Genomic DNA, 20047 nt, shown 5'->3' with positions numbered 1-20047 from the left:
TGTTAATAGTTTCTGACAAAAATTGGGAAACAAATGCAGTAAATATCAACATGCAACACTTTATTTGGTAACACTTTTTATGATAAATTATAATCATTTGTAATGCATTACGTAATGATGTAGTCATGATCATCATCATATCAACAACAAATTTCCTAATCTTTTTGTGCTCCATAAAGTGACAACACATGTACAAAATATACATTTGTAAATAAAAGCAAATAAAAAGTTACTTGACACATATTGTATGTTGTCAGAATAGGGGATGCAAAAAGATTAGTATATGTGTTGATGATTTTAAAAGAAAGTTTGTTGATGATAACAAATAGTAGCAGTGAACTTGGTAATCAATTGAGCAGGATGTGTTGTCACATTAGATTAGGGGATGCAAATGTATTTGTAGATTATTGATACTAGGGCTGGGACAATACACTTCTATCACGATCAAATCTGGATCCTGATACTTTGGTGGCAATCCTATACGTATTGAGTATAGTATAGTACGAATCAGTTACCTCCATGTAACCCTATCCTCTGCAACCTCTGCTCTCACACCAACTACCTTCATGTCCTCTTGAACTACATCCATAAACCTCCTCTTTGGACTTCCTCTAGACCTTCTGCCTGACATCTGGAAACTCAGAATCCTTCTGCCAATATGCTCACTGTCTCTCCTCTGGACATGTCCAAACCATCTCAGTTTGGCCTCTCTGGCTTTATTTTCAAAGCCTCTAACATGTGCTGTCCCTCTGATGTACTCATTCCTGATTCTATCAATCATGCTCACTCCCAAAGAGAACCTCAGCATCTTTATCTCTGCCACCTCAGCTCTGCCTCCTGTCTTTTCCTCAGTGGCTCTGTCTCCAGAGCAAACAACATTGCTGGTCTCACCACAGTTTTACAAACCTTTCCTTTCATTTGAGCTAAAACTCTTCTATCACACATCAAACCTGACACTTTTCTCCACCCGTTCCACTCTGCCTGCACCGCTTCATCACTTATTTTTCACACTCTCCATTGCTCTGGACTGTTGACCCTAAGTCCTCCACTTCCTTGGTCTCTTCTCCCTGTAACCTCACTCTTCTACTTGGGTCCCTCCCATTCCCACACAGATACTCCGTCTTGCTACGACTAGACTTCATTCCCCTCCTTTCCAGGGCAACCCTCCACGACACTAGCTTCTTCTCCACCTGTTCCCTGCTCTCACGACAGATCACAATGTCATCTGCAAACATCATAGTCCATGGAGATTCAGTTTAACCTCATCTGTCATCCTGTCCATTACCATAGCGGCACCGTAACGGCCACACCCTTTGGTGAAAAGTTATAATATTCGCTGTGCGTTACGACCAACATCTCAAGGCTATTCTGACATTTTTTCATCTGGATCCCTTCAACGGGCTCGGCACCGTGGATAAAATCGTAATGACATTTCTTGTCACCACTAGGCGGCACTACATGTGTAACCGAATATTATCATATAGATGTTTTTTAGGCCATGGCTATTAAAAGAAGTTTAGGATCTTTGGAGCTTGTACAGCGGAGTTATTAAGCATTTCCTCTTTCTGGACAAATGAAATCTGAAAGGCAATATTTGATGGCCCGTCCCCGTCATATAGAATTTGGTGAGTTTTCGTAAATGTTTAGGTCCCCAAAAATGCGATCGTCTGTGGAGGACAAGAAGAAGAATTTGAACAAAAACAAGAGGGACCTCGTAGCGGTCGCTGCTCGGGCCCTAATAATAATAATAATAATGATAAAATTATATAGGAAATGTATGGAATTTCATACTGGAATAACGTACAGTGAAACCTGTGTTTATATTGAAAACGTTCCCTTCAATTTAATAGACAATTAAATCTGTTGTAACAAGAGAGTGACGTCTGTTGCTGCCGCCGTCGCGACTGCGTGTCGCATCCCGTGTGTTGAGACCTGGGAGGCGACGAGGTACATATTTCACTGTTGTTTGTCGCCTCCCGTGTGCAGAGCTTATTGCACACATCCACTGTACTTTATCCTGGATGTTAGTAATCCTATTGAGTCTGTTCATGATTTTTAAGACTGATTTATTGCAAACAAAAGAAACAGACAATAAACAAACAGGCTGTGTCCGAATGTGCACCCTACTCCCTATATAGTGCCCTACTGAGGGGTCATGCCATTTTGTAGGGGTGGCCGAATGTCCAGGGAGCGAAAATGTAGGGTACTCAATATTACCCACAATGCACTCTGAAGAGTACTGAACATTGATGCTCGCTCAACTGGGTTGATATAGACCACAATGCATTTTGAGTTTGAAAAAAACGTAGGGCGAGCAACAACGCAAGCGCGAATACCAAAGTGACGCATTAAATATATACTACGGAAATAACTAACTCTTTTACTGCCACGCGTTATCCAAAAAACAACCCCGACAGTGCCAGCCAATTTCGAGCATTTTAACTCATCTTGAATATTGTGAATATTGTGTGCTGTCACTGCGTAAACAAGGTGCATACCAAATGAAAGATTGTTTTCCATTCTTTTATTAGAAAAAAAGTGTTTCTACCTTATTCCGTTCTTTAGTAATCACCATTTGAAAATAGGTATGTAAAATGAGCTTTTTGTGAAAAGATACATTTTCTACACAACAGTGACTTTGACGCAAATTTTTTTTATTTAGTAATACTCTGTGAATTAGATTTAATGTGACAAAGGCTTTGGTTATTCACATCATCCTTGAAAACGTTCTATTTCATCATATTCATAATGTTTCATTGTAAAGTCTATATTGTCCATATTACCGGGAGACCATTGAATAGAGATACAATGCTGCCATCTGCTGGCCATTGTTAGTGGATGTTTTGGGATTTTACTACCCCAATGACTAGGCAGCGCTGCACGGACGTTACCCTGCCCATTGAGAAAAAAAACAGTAAACGTCAATTAACGTTTTTGGCGGCATTCATTCGGATTTTACGATAATCATTAAACGTTTTTGGCAGTCAAAGTTAATTTGTTTTAGTTGAAAATATTTACGACAAAGGAAATAAAAGACAGTTGTAAAACATTTTCATTCACAATAATTTATGCGCCGGTGCGTCGTAACAGGTACGGTGGTCACGTGGTATACGACAAGGAGAAATTAGTGGCCTGGCTTTCCGAATCGCCGAACAGAATGACGGCACTATATGTTAGGCCATATTCCTAGCATGATTTGCTTGAGGGTGGTGCCCACTGATCTGAATATATGACTGGATAGCCGATGGCCAAGACTTTGAAGTCGTGAGGCTGCCATATTGCTCCTCCCAAGAAACGTTTCTCAGCATAGATCCTATAAATTTATAGTATTGAAATTGGAGAACATTTGAGTCAGTACTTAGTAGAAACAGCATGATTTATGTTTGAAATTTGTCAAATGTAAACAAGAGAACTTTTTATTAAAGAATTATAACTATAATTCAACAATAGATGCCTCTAACAAATCTAATATTGGGGTCTAAGGAACTGAACGATAAAAGAAAAGGGTGGTCTTCAAAGCAGCACATACCGACCACTTCTAAATGTTTTATTTATTTTTTTAACTTGTTAAAAAAATGTTGACCACCCAGCGCACAAATCCCCCACCCCGTCCGCTGGCCTTATACTAACTGCCTACGAGCTGTATATGTCTCATCTGTACGTATGCCATATAATTTATACAGTATGTAGTCTGTTAGCAAGATGGGGGGAGCAAGATGGCCGCCCTGTGACTTCAACGGCTTGCACGGGCGTTTATGGGCTATCAGCTATGCAGTCATATATTCAGATCAGTAGTGGTGCCTCACACTTGCGTGGATTTCTTGGTGCTGAGGTGGCTGGAAAGTCCCCGCCAACGGCTCGCCATATACGGGTAGCACCGCCGCGACGCCTGCCTCTCCTCGGCGCGGACATAGCAGATGTCCGTCTTCACCCACCGAATCATGTTAGAAGGTGTGTAGCTTTACCATCTTTACAATATATTACTATATTATATTAATTTCATGGGTAACGATAAAACAACAAAATCTTGTGGCCAACCTGTAGCACTAGCAATCATTACGTATTGCATTGGATACAGTCTACATCGAGTTTGCTCTTGAGTCCCAATTATTCTCTTCATTGTCGTTAATGTCCTCTTGAAACTTTCATTTTTCGTGAGATTTCACTCCCAAGTTGGGATCGAATTCATCGCCCTACGTGTGAATGCACGCTTTTGAAAAACTACGCAAGGAACCAAAATAACACTAATACAAATATTTATCATCTGTTCTTGTATTACTGCTTTATTTTGTTCTTTATCTTTGTAATATTAATTTATGGTATTATTTATAATTAATTAATGTTATATCTTGATTTTTTTACTCCATCCTCTTTCGTCATGTGTTTTAAATTTATTTATTATGTCAAAAAATCTGACATATAGTAAAACATCATGAATCTGACTTTGATTTTATTTAATAAAAAATGACTGTTAAAGTTAATGTTATTTTTTTTGTAATTATTATTTTATTGTTAAATAAATTAACATTTATTACCACAAACAACAGAACAAAAGTACAGAAAATTGTTATTGTTCAGTACCAGTATCGATACCCCAGCACCAACAATTGGAAACAAACCGGTACCCATTCCTACTTGAATGCAGCACATGCTGTTTTTTCAACATCTATCCACGGTTCAACATTGAGTCTCTCCCGGATGACCAAGCTTCTCACCCTATCTCTATGGAGAGCCCAGACTCCCTGTGGGGAAACTCATTTTGGCCCCTTGAATCTGGGATCTTGTTCTTTCAGTCACAACCCATAACTCATGACCAGAGGTAAGGATAGTAACGTAAATCGACAATTAAATCGAAAGCTTTGCCTTGCGACTAAGTCCCTTCTTCACCACAACAGACCGAGTCAGAAACAATACATTTCAAGCACATAAATTAATAGAATTAATAAAAATGTATGTGCCTGAAAACATTTCAGGCGCAGTACTTATCATCTAAGGAACTAAAATAACACTTCAATAACACAATTATTTCTCATGTCTTTATATTACTGCTTAACATTATTCTTTACTGTATATCATTCATAGAAAAGAACTAGGATCTTTGCTTTTTCATTTCTAAAATTAATTTATTTTAGTTTTTTAAAATACTTTATTACTTGTAAAATATTATACCTTTATTTTTACTAAATCCTCTCTGGCTCATTTGTTTTAAATTAATGATTTTCTTAATATTTTATTTCAAACATTTAAAATGACAATACAACAAAAGAGCATAGTTTGACAATTGTGTAAAAAAATTAACAAAAAACACATTTTACCAAGCTATTCCACAAAACAAGTATGAAATATGCTTTCGTTCTCCATAATTAATAATAGCAATGACTACCAAACAAAACCCATTTACAAAATAAAATATCCAGTCCTATCATGATTTACTTCACTTATTACCTTATTAACTCATTATTCGTAAATGCCTTAACATTGTACTTTCAACTACTGCTTTATTATTCCTTTAGCAAAACTGAATTTTTATATAAAATGTCTTAAATTGACAAATACTTCTACTTTTTAAAAATATTTTCCTCAAGACCATTCTTTAAAAGCACTCCACATATTGAACACATACTTTGGTGTTTCATGCAAGCATAATGTTTAAATTTCAATTCCCCAAATAACACCCTTCTCTTGCTCTGTACATAGTTTTTGTATGTTGCCTAGAAACATTTTATCATTTGCCCGATACATAATTTTTCCAGTGTTAAAATCTACCGAACCCCTAACTTTAATCTGTGTCATTTTAAAAAGAGTTACCGGTGTGTTCAAAGTATCCTATGTGATTTAATATTCTTATGGCTTTTTTTTTTTGCAATGTGCATAATGATTGTATTGCGGTTTTGTAGGAATTACCCCAAACTTCTACACAATAATTCAAATATGGTAATATTAATGAACAATAAAAAATATGCATTGCTTTCTTACCATGTTTTAAGTTTATTTAATTATTTGGTCACCACCTCCACAAGCTGCTGCAGGTTTTCCCCAGTACAGAAAATGTTTGTGTCATCTGCAAATAGTTTTTATTTGTCAAATTTTATTTAATGAAAAATCGCTGTTAAAGTGAATGTTCTTTTTTTATTTTTTATTTTATTTTGTTAAATAAATTAACATTTCTTACCACAAACAGAACAAAAATACCAAAAATCGGGACTGTTACTACTGTTATTGATTCCCAGGTACCAAAATTTGGAATGAGCGTGTGTCCAAATGCGAAAGGTACCCATCCCTACTTGTGAGTAGCAGTGCATGTTGATTTTTTCTCGTGGTCCGAAAAAGGTTGCAAAGATGTTCGCAAACAGTTTGCAAACTTGATGCCATATAATTTTGAACATTTAAATTAGCCCCAAACCCCCTCCCCCCACACCATGATCCTTGCTCCATCATCATGATCCCTCATCCCCCCCGGTTGACGAGGGACTGCTTCTGTCAATGAATATTCACAGGCATGGCTCAGTGGTAGAGTGGTCGTCTTCTATCCGTGAGGTTGTGGGTTTGATCATCACCCCTGGTGATCACATCGAAGTGTCCTTGAACAAGACACTGAACCCCAATTTGCCCCCAGTGGACATGGCAGCGCCCTGCTAGCCTGAAAATCCAGACTCACTCGCGGCTTTGGTCAACCGCCCTATCAGTTGCATTTCTGAGGCGGATCAAACTTGAGCTAACATACAGTGGAATGAACCAATGAGCGAAGAGCGGACGTGATGTCAGAAAAGCAACTTGTTTTTGTTTTTTTGCGGAGACGGAGTAAAAATCCAACATGGCTACTAGTCGAAGAGAAGACAGTAGTGAATGACTTATGTTGTTGCGGGAAAAACTTGAAGATTGATGGTGTTATGAGTCACTCTGTTTTGATATTCAAACAGCGTGATGTTGCTCACAAAGACGACGTCACGCAAATAGAGGAATTTGATTGGCCGGCCTTTTTTCGGCCGGTGCCAAATTGCTGTCTATGGACGCCTATCCAGACCCACTTTCTTTTTCAAGAAAGAGGTGTGGCTTGCTAGAGTAGCACCCTGCATGGCAGCGGTTGACCACTGATGTGTAAATCGGTGAATGTGAGGCATTGGTGCTTTGGTATAGTTAAAGTGCTATATAAAAATCAGTCTATTTACTATAATTTTGGTCCCAGTGTGGCCATGCTTCTCACCTTTTTCACCCCTGACCCGTTTTCATGCCCGATCAAGGAAAATAACACTACTACTACTATTTGCACAACTATTGTACATTCATACATCATTTTCAAATATTCAAACTACATGGCAAAAATTCTACAACAATCGCTTCCAGTGAAATGTTTATATTACCTTAAAAACCTTGATATTCACATTGAAATCAGTGTAATTTAGCGTTTATAGCTTTTTTCTATTGTCTTTGTAGATGGCCCGACTATTCTACCACAAACCCCAATTTGCTATTCTGGATGAGTGCACCAGTGCCGTGAGTGTTGATGTGGAAGACTATATCTACAGCCACTGCAGGATGGTATGATGTATTTTATTACAAACTTCTAATGAAATAGTACTCCTTGCTATTATGTAAACTTAAACAACTCACTGTGGATATAAAAAGTCGACATCTTTAAAACAGGTATAACTGCAACCATGGTAGGGGGGAGTATTATGTTTTTTTATTTACTTGCAAACTTAATGATTTGAATGGGTAAACAGAAAACCAATATGAAATCATCATAATTTCCAGAGCTGGGCCCTTCCGTTAATCGTCATTGACTTTTGCATATTCCACAAATGCTTTATGACGTGAAGCCTTGCAAAAATACACAGAATGAGAGGGGCTGTCTGTACTCACCCCGATTGACAGAAGTAGACGTGCTTCAGTCGGTGCTCAGTCCATTATTTTTCCGAGGCTTCGTGCCATTGTGCACTCGCCAAAAGGGAGGCGTCGTCATCGACAGGGACGATTAACAAGAGTGCCTAGCTCTGGTTTCCAAAAAATAACACACATTTTAATATTATTTGCACCCTGAAACCATTTAAATTCTGATTATTCTTTTTACTCATGACCACAGCGCTCCCCCGTTTTTCTTGTTTGGGGTCTGGGATGGATTTGCTGGTCAGTGTCTGTATCGTTGGCCGTTTGCCACACAGACAATTGCAGATTATATCCAACAGTGAACTGTAGTCTGTTACCACCCTCTACTGGTAGAAAGTTGATACTACAGTCAAGCTTTGGGGACTGGGATTCAGCTTTCCGCGTCTTGTCAGTCCCTGTCTTTACCAAACATGTATTAAGTGGGAATACCATCATTCGTTACTAATTTGTGCTTTACCAAAAGTATCTTACTGTTATATCCCTATTATGCACCTCCTATGACTCAACTTTAAAATGGATCATTGCTGTTGTTCACCTAGAGCAGAGGTGGGCAATCTTGGTCCTCGAGGGTCCTGCAAGTTTTGGAGGTTTCTCACTTCCAACACAAGCTGATTCCAATCATCAGGATCGTTATCAGACTTATGCAGAGCTTGCTGATGAGCTGATCATATATCAGCTGTGTTGGAAAAAGGCAATATACAAAACCTGCAGGACTCCGGCCCTCGATGCCCACCTCTGACCTAGAGCACAGGTGTCAGAGTCTGGTCCTCGGGGGACTGAGTCTTGCATGTTTTTGAGGTTTCTCTACTCCAACACACCTGATTCAATGATCAGGATCATTATCAGGCTCCTGCAGAGCTTGCTGATGACCTTAAATATGAATCAGCTGTGTTGAACGTGGGAAACATCTAAAACATGCAGGACTCAGGCCTTTCAGAACCGGACTTTGACACCACTGACCTAGAGTATGCTACAGTATATAGTATACATGCAGTAAAGCATGGTGGTGGCAATGTTCTACTTTTTTGGTTTTATCAATGTGAGATGAATTATGAGCAGTTCTAAATATCTCCAAACATTTATACAATAAATTCAGTCGTCTGTAAGAAAACAAATATGCAGTACATAATGCACACATTAAAATTCAATATATGACTTTCACAGATGCTTTTGAAAAGGCCCAGCTTGAGACGTGAAAAATCTGTGGGGTCACCTTTAGCTTTGTTCATATGGCAAGATTTTAAAATTGTTGGCCGACTTCCAGACTGTGAGAGACCCCACATGTGACGAAAATAAATCACAGGAGTAACAGTTGTCAGTGTGGTGTGCATCCACACGGCACAATCAACACATCACACACAAACCAATTTTATTCATAAATATTTCCTGATTAGACGGGAAATCTTGCAAAAAATCTTGAGATTAAACGCAAATTCAGAGTAAACAACTAACATGGAGGACCAGTCGCGATACTTGGTTTGTTTTTAACTCATTCACTCCCAGCCATTTTTACAGAAGCAATCCACGTTACTCCCGGCTGTTTTACTGGATTTTGACTGATTTTGCAAGGCCCACAGAATATTGTTCTATTGCTACAAAAACATGGAACCTACCATAAGAAAGTTTAGAATCTCTTCTTTCATCAGGAAAAATGTATATTTCTAACTGTTTCCATTTTGCAGCAATTAGCATTAGAATATAGCTAAGTTTCATTATTATTCACAAATCTACTTAGAAATGTGAGTAATGAGCTTTTTTTTAAACCTGGTTGATCTCTTTTGCTCTGCTGCCACCTATTGGCCGTTTCTTTGCAGTTGAGAGGCTGCATCAAAGCCTTGTTTATGCTCTAGTATAAAATGAAACCATAAAAACGTAAGTTGATAAATTCAGAAGTTGTTTAAAGGAAATATTGGATAAGTCTTAACATGTTCATATAAATTCAACTTATTTTATTCTGTGGCACACAATTTCCTTTGACTGGGCAAAAAAGGGTGATAATGATATGGGTGATTTTTATCAAACAGATCATTGTTATCTCATTTTAACATTTTTGATTTTATTAAATTGGTAAGGAGTCCTGTATTGGCTTTCTTTCGTAGGTGGGCATTACTTTGTTCACCGTCTCTCACAGAAAGTCTCTTTGGAAGCATCATGAGGTAAGCATTGAAAGGAAATCTTTTTATCACACCTCCACTTTATTTTTACAACATTTTAAAACACAGTTCTAACAAAGTATTGTATGTTAGATCAAATCAAAAACACAAGTACATTGATACATATTTTCCATCCATCCATTATCTACCGCTTATTCAAGGTCAGGTCGCAGGGTCAGCACCTTTAGCAGGGAAGCCCATACGTCTCTCTCCCCAGCCACTTCAACCAGCACCTCCAGCAGGATCCCAAGGCGTTACCAGGCCAAAAAGGCTAATGCATCTGTCATCTTAGTTTCAGTATAGAATACGTATTGGGCCTAATTGTCGTAAAAATGTTCTGTTCAAAGCTACTGGCCCTCCACTTAACACAGTTCTAACCAGACTTCTGTGAAAAGTCTGTACGCCCAAACACTTATTTTGGGTCATTCCCGACTCTGCATTTCACATGAGCGATTAGCATGCTTGGTGACTCCCCGGTTGCCTTTAATGAAAGCACTACTTTTAGTAGGGTAGTTTATTTGTCACCACGTAGGAGAGGATCTGCACCATGCAGCTCATTGCTGCTATTACATACGGAGTAAGTTATCTTAGTGCCTCGCGTTCTCAATCACGGACTGTGTTGTCAACAAGCAGCTGCTAAACAAAGTACAGTGTTCCCTTGTTTTCCATTGGGGTTAGGTTCCAAAAAATACCCACAATAAAGCATGGCTCAGTGGTAGAGTGGTCGTCTCCCAACCTAGAGGTTGTGGGTTCAATCGCATGCCATCGTGACCACGTCGAAGTATCCTAGAGCAAAATACTGAACCCCCTGTTGCTCCTGATGCTGCGTCATAAGTAGGTGAATGAGTAGTCAAATGTAAAGCGCTTTGAAGGCCTTGTAAGGTGGAAAAAGCGCTATATAAATGAAGTACCATTTACAAAACTTTTTAAGGCTCTAAAACCCCTCACCAACACAGTTTAAACACCTTTCTCATCGAGGCATTTACATTTTCTCTGGTTGTCAAGTATTGAAATAACTTAGATAGCACTCCTACCCACTCAGGTTTTTTCCTTTGAGAAAGAGGGAAAAAAAGCAGTCACAGGTGATGGTGGCATTATGAATGAAAAGCGTGACTGATTGTCACCAAAATTTATGCATATATGTGCTAATGATAGCCTGAAAAATAAATATTAGAACTAAAGTCGTATTATTATTATTATTAACACGACAAAAATGTATATGCCTACATGTTCAGACGTGATAATCATAGTCTGGAAATATGGGAATGGAACTCGCATTATTTGTTATAATATTCGAAAGTGTTATTATAATATATTATAATAAGCATTATTATTATTTTATTATTACTATAATATGAATGTGCGGTAGCGCTTCCGTCTTAAATATTATCCAAAATAGCTTCATTCTAGTATTTTTAGACTATGATTAACATATTTCTGCACATGTACTCATAAATTTTGGGACAATCAGTCACGGTTTTCATTCATAATGCCACCGAGGACCAATTGCGCACATTAAGGTTTACTGGCTGTGTCACACCGCTCCAGTCACTTCTACAAATGTCTTTTCCCCTTTCTTTCTCCAAGGAAGAAACTTTAGATTAGTATCTAAATTATAGCAACTTGACAACACCATACAAATTTTTATAGCACAATTATACCAGGAAATAAATCCAAAATGAACAAGGGGTTGCTTGCACGTAAACACGTCACGGACCGCATTGACGTGACTGGACAAAAATGCCCAATAATTACATCTTCTATTAAAAAGGAAATGAAAATAATCATTTTAATCAGTTGTGCGGGTCAATTTGACTCAATTTTTAGGTTAGTTTAGGTCTCAAATGTCGCTTTTACATCGCAAACAAGTTGCAAGTATGTCACAAAATGACAGGGACGACAACCTCATATTTTGCTAATTCAACATTCGCAGCGTTTCGAAATGTTCGCAGTTCAGTGGGATAGGGCCTTTAGGAACTCAGTGCAGATCTGATCCAACCCTGGCCGGGGCTTTACCACTGAGGAGCTTTTTAACCACCTCGGTGACTTCGACCACAGAGATAGGAGAGTCCACCTCACAGTCCCCAGACTCTGCTTCCTCAAAGGAAGACGCGTCGGTGGAATTGAGGAGGTCTTGGAAGTATTCTCCCCACTGACTCACAATGTCCAGAGTTAAGGTCAGCAGTACACCATCTCCACTATACACCGTGGTAATGGTGCACTGCTTCCCCCCCTCCTCAGACGTCAGATGGTGGACCAGAATTTCCTCCAAGCCATCCGGAAGTCATTTTCAATGACCTCACCGAACTCTTCCCAAGCCCGAGTTTTTGCTTCAGTGACTGCCAAAGCCGCATTACGCTTCGGTACCCATCAGCTGCTTCCGGAGTCCCACAGGCCAAAAAGATAGGACTCCTTCTTCAGCTTGACCCCTTACCACTGCTATCCAACATTGGGTTCGGGGGTTGCCGCCATGACAGGCACTGACCACCTTACGGCCATAGCTCAGAGCAATGATGATGACATGTCAAATCAGTAAAATCATCGAATGAACAATACTGAGCTCTTTATAAAGAAAAATAAATAAAATAAAAAGATTACTTACTACAAATTTAATGTTCAAATGAATATCTTAGTTGTCGTAATTCTTCTTGAGGCTGTGCAGTGTTTAACAGTGCCAGAATCATATTTTGTGACAAAATAACAGTGCCATTGTACAGAAGAGGATTAGGGCCAGGGAAGTGAGAGAGAAAAAAGTTTGGCAGGATTCTCACTTTATTCTCAGAATTCTGACTTTAAAGTGAGAATTCTGACTTTAATCTCAGAATTCTGCCGAACTTTTTTTTCTCTCTTCACTGGCCCTAATACCATTGCAAATTGTTACTGATTGTAAAAATATGTGGAGTGCAAAGAAAAATTTAATAGGGATACTCTGGGGCTGTGGGTGAAAATTTGTCCTTTTCTTAATGAAATAAGACCAATGTGTGAAAACCCTTTAAATATTTCTTTGGCATAGTTCTGTTGTGACTTTTTTTGTTTTTTTCCTTAAAGCGATGTGACTATATATGTGCCTTTTAACCCTTTTTTGTCAAGTATTACCTACACATGGATGGCAGAGGAAACTACGAATTCAAACCCATCACAGAAGAAACTGTGGAGTTTGGATCTTGACTGGTGACTCCTCACTGAAATGCACTAATTCAGTCCAAAATGTGTTCAGACAGTGCCTATAACAGGGCTAGAACATCTGTTAACGGTGTGTGTGTGTTTTATTTTTTTTATTGGGTCCTATAATTGTTCATTTGTTAATGTAATTTTAGGAAAAATATCTTTCTGTATTGAGAATTTTAATGTTTTACTCACACACAAAAATGGCAATGGAATAGAAATTATGGCATCAATAGACAATGATCTCATGAAGCCTTCTAACCATGGTTTGACTAAAGTATTATCTTCCATAGTGAACAGTGTCCAGCCCCTTATTTATGTTGTCTTTAGCAGGATAATTTCTTAGTAAACTGTTTAAACATTTTCTGCCAGAGTCCCCGCCCATACACAAAAAGATGCCTCTGCTCTTTGTATGTGAACAGTTATGTTGGCTTTAGGATTGACTAGCATGTTCCCATGCTGGCCACTCAAACCCTGAGTCAGCTGAGATGCCACAAAGCAAGAGGTATATAATCAAATAAAGATGGGAAGGTCAGGCCAGAGGTTATGCCATTGTGTTGTTTGTTAGCAGTACTCACTGTTCATCACAATGCTGTCCAGTAAATGCCGGACCAGGACTAACCGACAGTTGCCCATGCCGCTATGTTGTCTATTTGGGTTTGAAACAAAACCTTTGTAATCTAGGCTCAGTGAGATCAGACTACCACTTGCTCAGATGATGTTGATTTCTCTTAGATTCAACCGCTCTTATATAATTCAGAAGTTGTTGTTTTTTGGGGTTTTTTTTGGGAGGGGGCGGTAATGCAGGTAATGTCACATGATGATAAGTTTATTTTCTTAAATTTAAATATAATTGGCCCATAGGTGCACAATATTGTCTTTACACAAGTTTCTGTATACTATATCATCTAAATAAACAATGCATAATAATAAACCTGACACCAATGTATTTATTTGTGGCTACAAAGTGACACATTTATGGTATTACAGACCACTGGGTATAACACCAAAGTGAACAAAATTGTTGGTCCCCTTTTTGTTTTATAAATAAAAATTGACTATACTACTGTAAAGGGAGAAAAAAACATGCTACCAACTTTCTTAGTTGGTCGCACAAGCAAGATTTGACAAAATAGATAATTTCTTTTGTGTTAATCAAACAAATGTATCATGGGATCTTGCTCAAGAGTGCGGGCAGGATGGAGCGGACGTTCAACAGGGAGGTCAATGTAGCAACTGCGGACTCTACTAGTCTGTCATGGTGAAGAAATAGCTGAACTGAAAGGTGAAGCTCTCCATCTATCGGTTGATCTACGTTCCTACCTTTTCCTATGTTCACGAGCTGTGGGTCATGACCGAAAGAACAAGATACAAGTGGCCAAAATGAGTAATGGGTGCCTGGGTACATGCCCTTTTGGCACTGATGCCTAAAATGCCTCTTTGTCCATTTATTTATTTATCTATTTTATATATTTTCTAAATAGTTTGTGAAAGTAGTTTTGTTGCCTTTCAAAATTAAAATTCAGTAACATAATTTACATAAAACAAATTATTATTATTACGTTATCCTTGGATGATGTCATACTACGAGACGTGCCCATTCTGCCAGGTCGCTCGCCACTACACCTGCGTTTGGTAAATTGGTCTCTCTGTTTATATTTACGTAGTCTGACAAACAATGTAGTTTGCTGAAATGTGGCTGTTACAGTAATTGATGGGTACAGTCCCAATAATGAAATATTAACATCTACACCTGCAGAAAAATAAAAGGCATTTGCTCTTACCTGAATCAAGCTAAATGTAAGGTAAGACATTTTTATGCTACTTGGACTATAGGAAAATCCTAGTTTTGTTATTTAAAATGTAAATTTCATGTACATTTTACATAATCGTTTTTATTCATGTCAATTTGTTGTTGATAAATGATTCTCCATACACAAATGTCAAAACGTTTTTATGGCGATTGGCTTTGGCATTGCAGACAAACAACAGTTTTATGTGTGATTTATTGTTTAGCCATTATTTAAATTTTAAATTTTACAATGGATACCCCCCCACACACACACACACACACACATGCACGTACGCACACACATCTCTATATAGACACCCTGTAACAATTTTGATTAATCCCGATACAAATCTATAAATTGATTATTGCTTTTTTGTCTACTTTAAATTTAGAAAATACTAATCAGTAAACTTGTACATGTACAATGTAAAATTTGTATGAAAATGTATTTGAAACCACTCTTATAAGCCACTGTAATTAACAAACAGGTTGCAGTCTGTTTCGTGTTTGAACAGCACAAATAAAATATTAAGGCTTAATGTTCCATTAATATAACATTTTTCCATGCTTAAAGTGTGAACCCTAACTCAAAGTAAGACATATTTTTGAATATTTACATCAAAAAGTGAAGTTTAAAAATTGATTCGACAATTGTGCACTGCAATATGATATATTGCCGAAACGATTTAACACCCATAGTGGATAGTGCAGGTGTGTTATCATGTGCCCCTTTTTTTTTGCTTTGAGCACCTGCCCCTCTAAAGGTCATTGCACACCCCTGACTGAGAATAACTCATTTACAATATTTACACAAACTTGTACCATCAATCCATAACTTAAAGGGACTGCAACATGAAAGCTATGTTAAATTGCTAATTCCTCACCAAAAACATGGCCAAAGGTGTGTTTTCCTTCATTTGTCCCTGTATGAGAAATTCTAGGTTATTCTGCTCTCCAAGCACCAGCCCCTCCCAACCTGAGAAAACGAGCTGTTGGCACGGTTTGACGTCATTGCGTGCAGCCCCGCGCCGCCTCTGCGGATTAAACGCACGCCCACTTTCTCTGAGACCTCCCTCCATTGGATAATGACAAAAGTAGCCTTTATCAATAAACATTCTGTCCAAATGAATTCAAAGCAATCAATTATTCTTCACATTTGCAATGCCAAAGTGCAATGAAATGATAATTGGCTGTCTTAAAATCCATTGGTTGACACTGGTGTAAACTACAAGTAAACATTTGCAAATTGTAAAAATGGGTGAATAGCAATCAACATGCTTGGACATTAGGTCTGGAGATCCACAGGAGTCAGTGCTGGCTCCGAAATGATTATGTACATTAAAGACATCACAATTACTACAATTCATATTTGCAGACAACTCAAACGCATTCAGTTGGCGCAGGTGAAAATTTACTGCAACTGTTGGATACTATATACAGTATTGTACATAATTCATTCAAATATATATAAGCATTTTTGTAATGGTCAAAGTAAAATACTTTTTACATAACAAATCACACACTTTTCTGCTCCTGATACTTAAATACTGATACTAAATTAAGATATGGGGCAATATATATAACAGTTTAGTACATCCACTCATCATACTCCAAAAAAAGATCTGCTAGAGTAGTAATTAAGGTAGGTTATCTTAAACACACCAATCAGCTCTTTGTCAAGTGGAAAATGAATGAAACGAAAAAAAGGGGGTATTTCAAACAGCACAATGTCTTCCATTCGTTCCAAGCCAGGAACAACTGTGGGGTTTTACATCAAGAGCCAATGGAACAAGGCCTCAGAAAGAAAAGAAAAATACTTCTGTCAAGCTTCGAAAATGTCTCAGTAGCAAATTATCATAAATATTTGAGTGCTTAGTAGTCAGAAACCATATCATGAAGATTGGTAAAAGTAGCATTAATATACAAAACTGTGAACTGATATTAAAGAGAATATGTCAACTAAATAGAACCAGCTACAGTGAAAGATTGGTTCATGACCAATTTGGTTTACAAAGTGATTCATGCTTCAGTTCAGTCTTGGCATCTACACAGAGGCTTAGTTCTGCCTTTTCTTACACCGCATAAACATCATTTACCATGTTAACTTTGTTTTTTGCTCTCAATTGCCCCTCGGTATGACTTCAAAGAAACCCAAAACTAGGGGTGTCACTAGGTTTCATGGAAAGGGGGGGCTTAGCCCCAAGGACAGGGCTAGGCAAACTCGGTCCTCGAGGGCCAGAGTCCTGCAGGTTTAGGATGTTTCCCTTCTCCAACACAGCTGATGATCAGCTCATCAGCAAGCTCTGTAAGCCTGATAACGATCCTGTTGAAACCTCCAAAACCTGCAGGACTTTGGCCCCCGAGGACTAAGTTTGCCCGCCCTTGCCCGAGGAGATGGACAGATTTAAAAAATAAAATAAAAGTTAGTCATCATTAGACTTGAATTGTTATTTCGTCAGTATTTTAATATGGTACATAAACACATGAAGCATCCAAATGCAAAAAAAGGTAACTGTGTTGTAATAAAGTGAGTATTATTCTCAATTAAGATACATTGAATTAATTATTAACTGATCAACAAAGAGGCAAATTACATGAATTTGGCTCAAAGCACAGTAACTGTTTGCTCCCAAATACTTCTGAAGTCACATGTTACATTTCGGTGCATATATGACTAGAAAGAAAATATTACTCAATGACTTCTAAATTAAATATGAAAGTAATATTAAAGTGCGAATATTTTTTATTTTAGGTTAAAAACTATGCTTTTCGCCATGCCTATGATTGAGATCTTTTAAAGTTTTTAACCCCAAATTATTTTTCTTACACTGTAAATTTCATTTACTAATCTTAGTAATCTCTAAAATTTAAACATTTATTTCTGTACTTTGAAGGTGTCTTTAGTTCTTTTGAGTTTGTTTTCCTTTAAAATATTGTACTTTTAATTATGTAAAGCAGACCGAGTTTCCTTGTTTATGACGTGCTATAGCTGCCTGCCTTAAATTTGTTTTAAATATTTCCACTTTCTGTTCATTACTCTCAGGTTAAATTAGTCTTCAATGATGCACCTTGACTGACATGTTTCATGTTCATAATATTAAATCCATATTGAGTTTTATAAAATAAATAGAATAAAACTGAATGAAAACGCTTGAAATTTGAAAAAGGGCCCAAAGTTTGCAAAAAAGCCGAAAAAACGAAAATGCTAATTTTGGCTATGGAAACAGGTTTTGAGAATAAACGCTGGCAAGACTGGATACATGTCGCACGTTGTGACCGGATATTATGTCACACAAACGTTTGTAGTCACAAAGCAATGGCGGACGATAAAGTAAGGTATGTTTGGGAAATGACGAAACGGGAAACCTTTTTGAAATTAATTAAGCGAATAGTGATGCTATTTTAGTTGGAAAACAGCAAAGAAACGCTACGGTTTATCATATATTACAAAAAAAACCTCATATGACGTCATTGCACGGCGCAGTCGCTTCCGGTTCTTCTTCTCTTAAACTACTGGTGGATCACATTTCTATGGTGTATACCGCCACATACAGCGGCGGAGTCCCCTCTCAATATTCACAAGAGAAGAACCGATGGAAAGGCGCATAAGTCGCATGTCCGTTTTGCGCATTTTTAATAAATTCGCTTGAAAATTTCAAAACAATTTGATGGAAACCTGACTACTTGAAAACAAGAAGGAAATAATAGCTAATAAACATGAGAATGGGGTTCGTGTCTACCTTTTGGTTTGGACAAATCTACTTTCCGTAGTATAATATTTATGATGATAACGATAAGGATATTTTAAAAAAAATTGACCCTCCGTGGAATAAACTGGGGATGGCAAATGTGGGGCAGGAGTTTTCAGTGTGATACATTATTTTCCAATTTCCATTGTATATTATTTTCTGCAACAATCTCCACAACGTCTGTCAAATTTAAAAGTGATTTCAGAGAAACCTAAATATTAATTCTCATGAAAAAATATATATATATCTTAGGACTGGTTTTATGTCCATCCAGTGAACTGTATCCGTAGCTATCGCATACAAAAAGTTAGGGATATTTGGCTTTCAGGTGAAATTTATGGAAAATGTCAAAAGTCCACGCTGCATGATATTTCATGAAAGTAGGACATTTAAGTAGAAGGATGCACTGGTGATTTCCTCATCTCAAGCAATTAATTGAAAGAAAAGTTAACAAAAATGGTGGGTACACCACAACAAAAAATGTCAACGTCTCAATAACTGGTCATGTGCCCTTGAGCATCCATTACAGCTTGATGACGATGTCTCATTCTGTTCACAAGTCGACTCAGTCTGCTGCGACATGGCATCCCACTCTTATTTGAAGGGCAGCCCTCAGGTTATTGAGGTTCTGGGGTGCAGAGTTCCCAGCCTCTACACAGAAACTCAGCTGATCCCACAACTTTTAAATAGGAATGATGTCTGAAGAAAGTGCAGGCCATTCCATTTGAAGTACACCAGTCTCCTACAGCCGTTCCCTGATGATGCCAACTCCATGAACTGGAGCATTGTCATTTGTGAATTTTGCCGTTAAGATCCTCGTTGGAGAACAGCAACTTGTGTAACAAGTACTGAAACATTTAACAGTTGGACATGTGCATACAAAAGCTTAGAGGAGGTCACATTAAGTTCACCAGTAAAGGTTTCAATGCATTTTAGGCTCATCCTGAAATTTCACCTGAAAGCCAAATATCCCTAACTTTTTGTGAGTATATGATCAGAACAACCCTCTATATATTCCGGAGTGGAACTCCTTCTTTTTCAATTTTAAGGGCAGCCTTCTTGTGCCTGCAGCATACTATTGTTACAACTACTATGATGATCAGCAGCAAGATGAGGAGGATGGCAGTTGCAATCACGCCCACTGAATACACTGTATAGGGAAAAAAACAGATATTTGAGATTTAGTATTAATGATAAATGTAGATCAATTAAAACAAAAACACATGTTCTTTTAGTACAGAAACATTGGCAGACTTATTTTGACATTTTCACCACCAACACCAGGGGCAAAATGCAACCAT

At 37.9% G+C, this 20047-nt stretch overlaps 2 protein-coding genes across 3 annotated transcripts in view; one reads left to right on the top strand and one right to left on the bottom strand.

The window, feature by feature from the left end:
• The window catches only part of abcd3a (ATP-binding cassette, sub-family D (ALD), member 3a), a 148457-nt gene extending 134313 nt beyond the window's left edge, over positions 1-14144 (top strand). The window contains exons 22-24 of the mRNA XM_077555171.1: positions 7435-7539; positions 9987-10043; positions 13131-14144. Coding sequence (XP_077411297.1) covers positions 7435-7539; positions 9987-10043; positions 13131-13208 — 240 coding nt within the window. The 3' untranslated portion in view covers positions 13209-14144. The remainder of the gene's footprint in view (positions 1-7434; positions 7540-9986; positions 10044-13130) is intronic.
• A 2242-nt stretch (positions 14145-16386) lies between these two features.
• Positions 16387-20047, bottom strand: part of f3a (coagulation factor III, tissue factor a) — a 32015-nt gene continuing 28354 nt past the window's right edge. For both annotated transcript variants that reach the window (XM_077555173.1, XM_077555175.1), the window contains one exon: positions 16387-19896. In XM_077555173.1, the coding sequence (XP_077411299.1) occupies positions 19754-19896 (143 nt within the window). In that variant the 3' untranslated portion in view covers positions 16387-19753. The remainder of the gene's footprint in view (positions 19897-20047) is intronic.

This window comes from Vanacampus margaritifer, chromosome 20, assembly GCF_051991255.1.
Source record: "Vanacampus margaritifer isolate UIUO_Vmar chromosome 20, RoL_Vmar_1.0, whole genome shotgun sequence".
Taxonomy (NCBI): domain Eukaryota; kingdom Metazoa; phylum Chordata; class Actinopteri; order Syngnathiformes; family Syngnathidae; genus Vanacampus; species Vanacampus margaritifer.
This window is presented reverse-complemented; position numbering and strand designations above follow the sequence as displayed.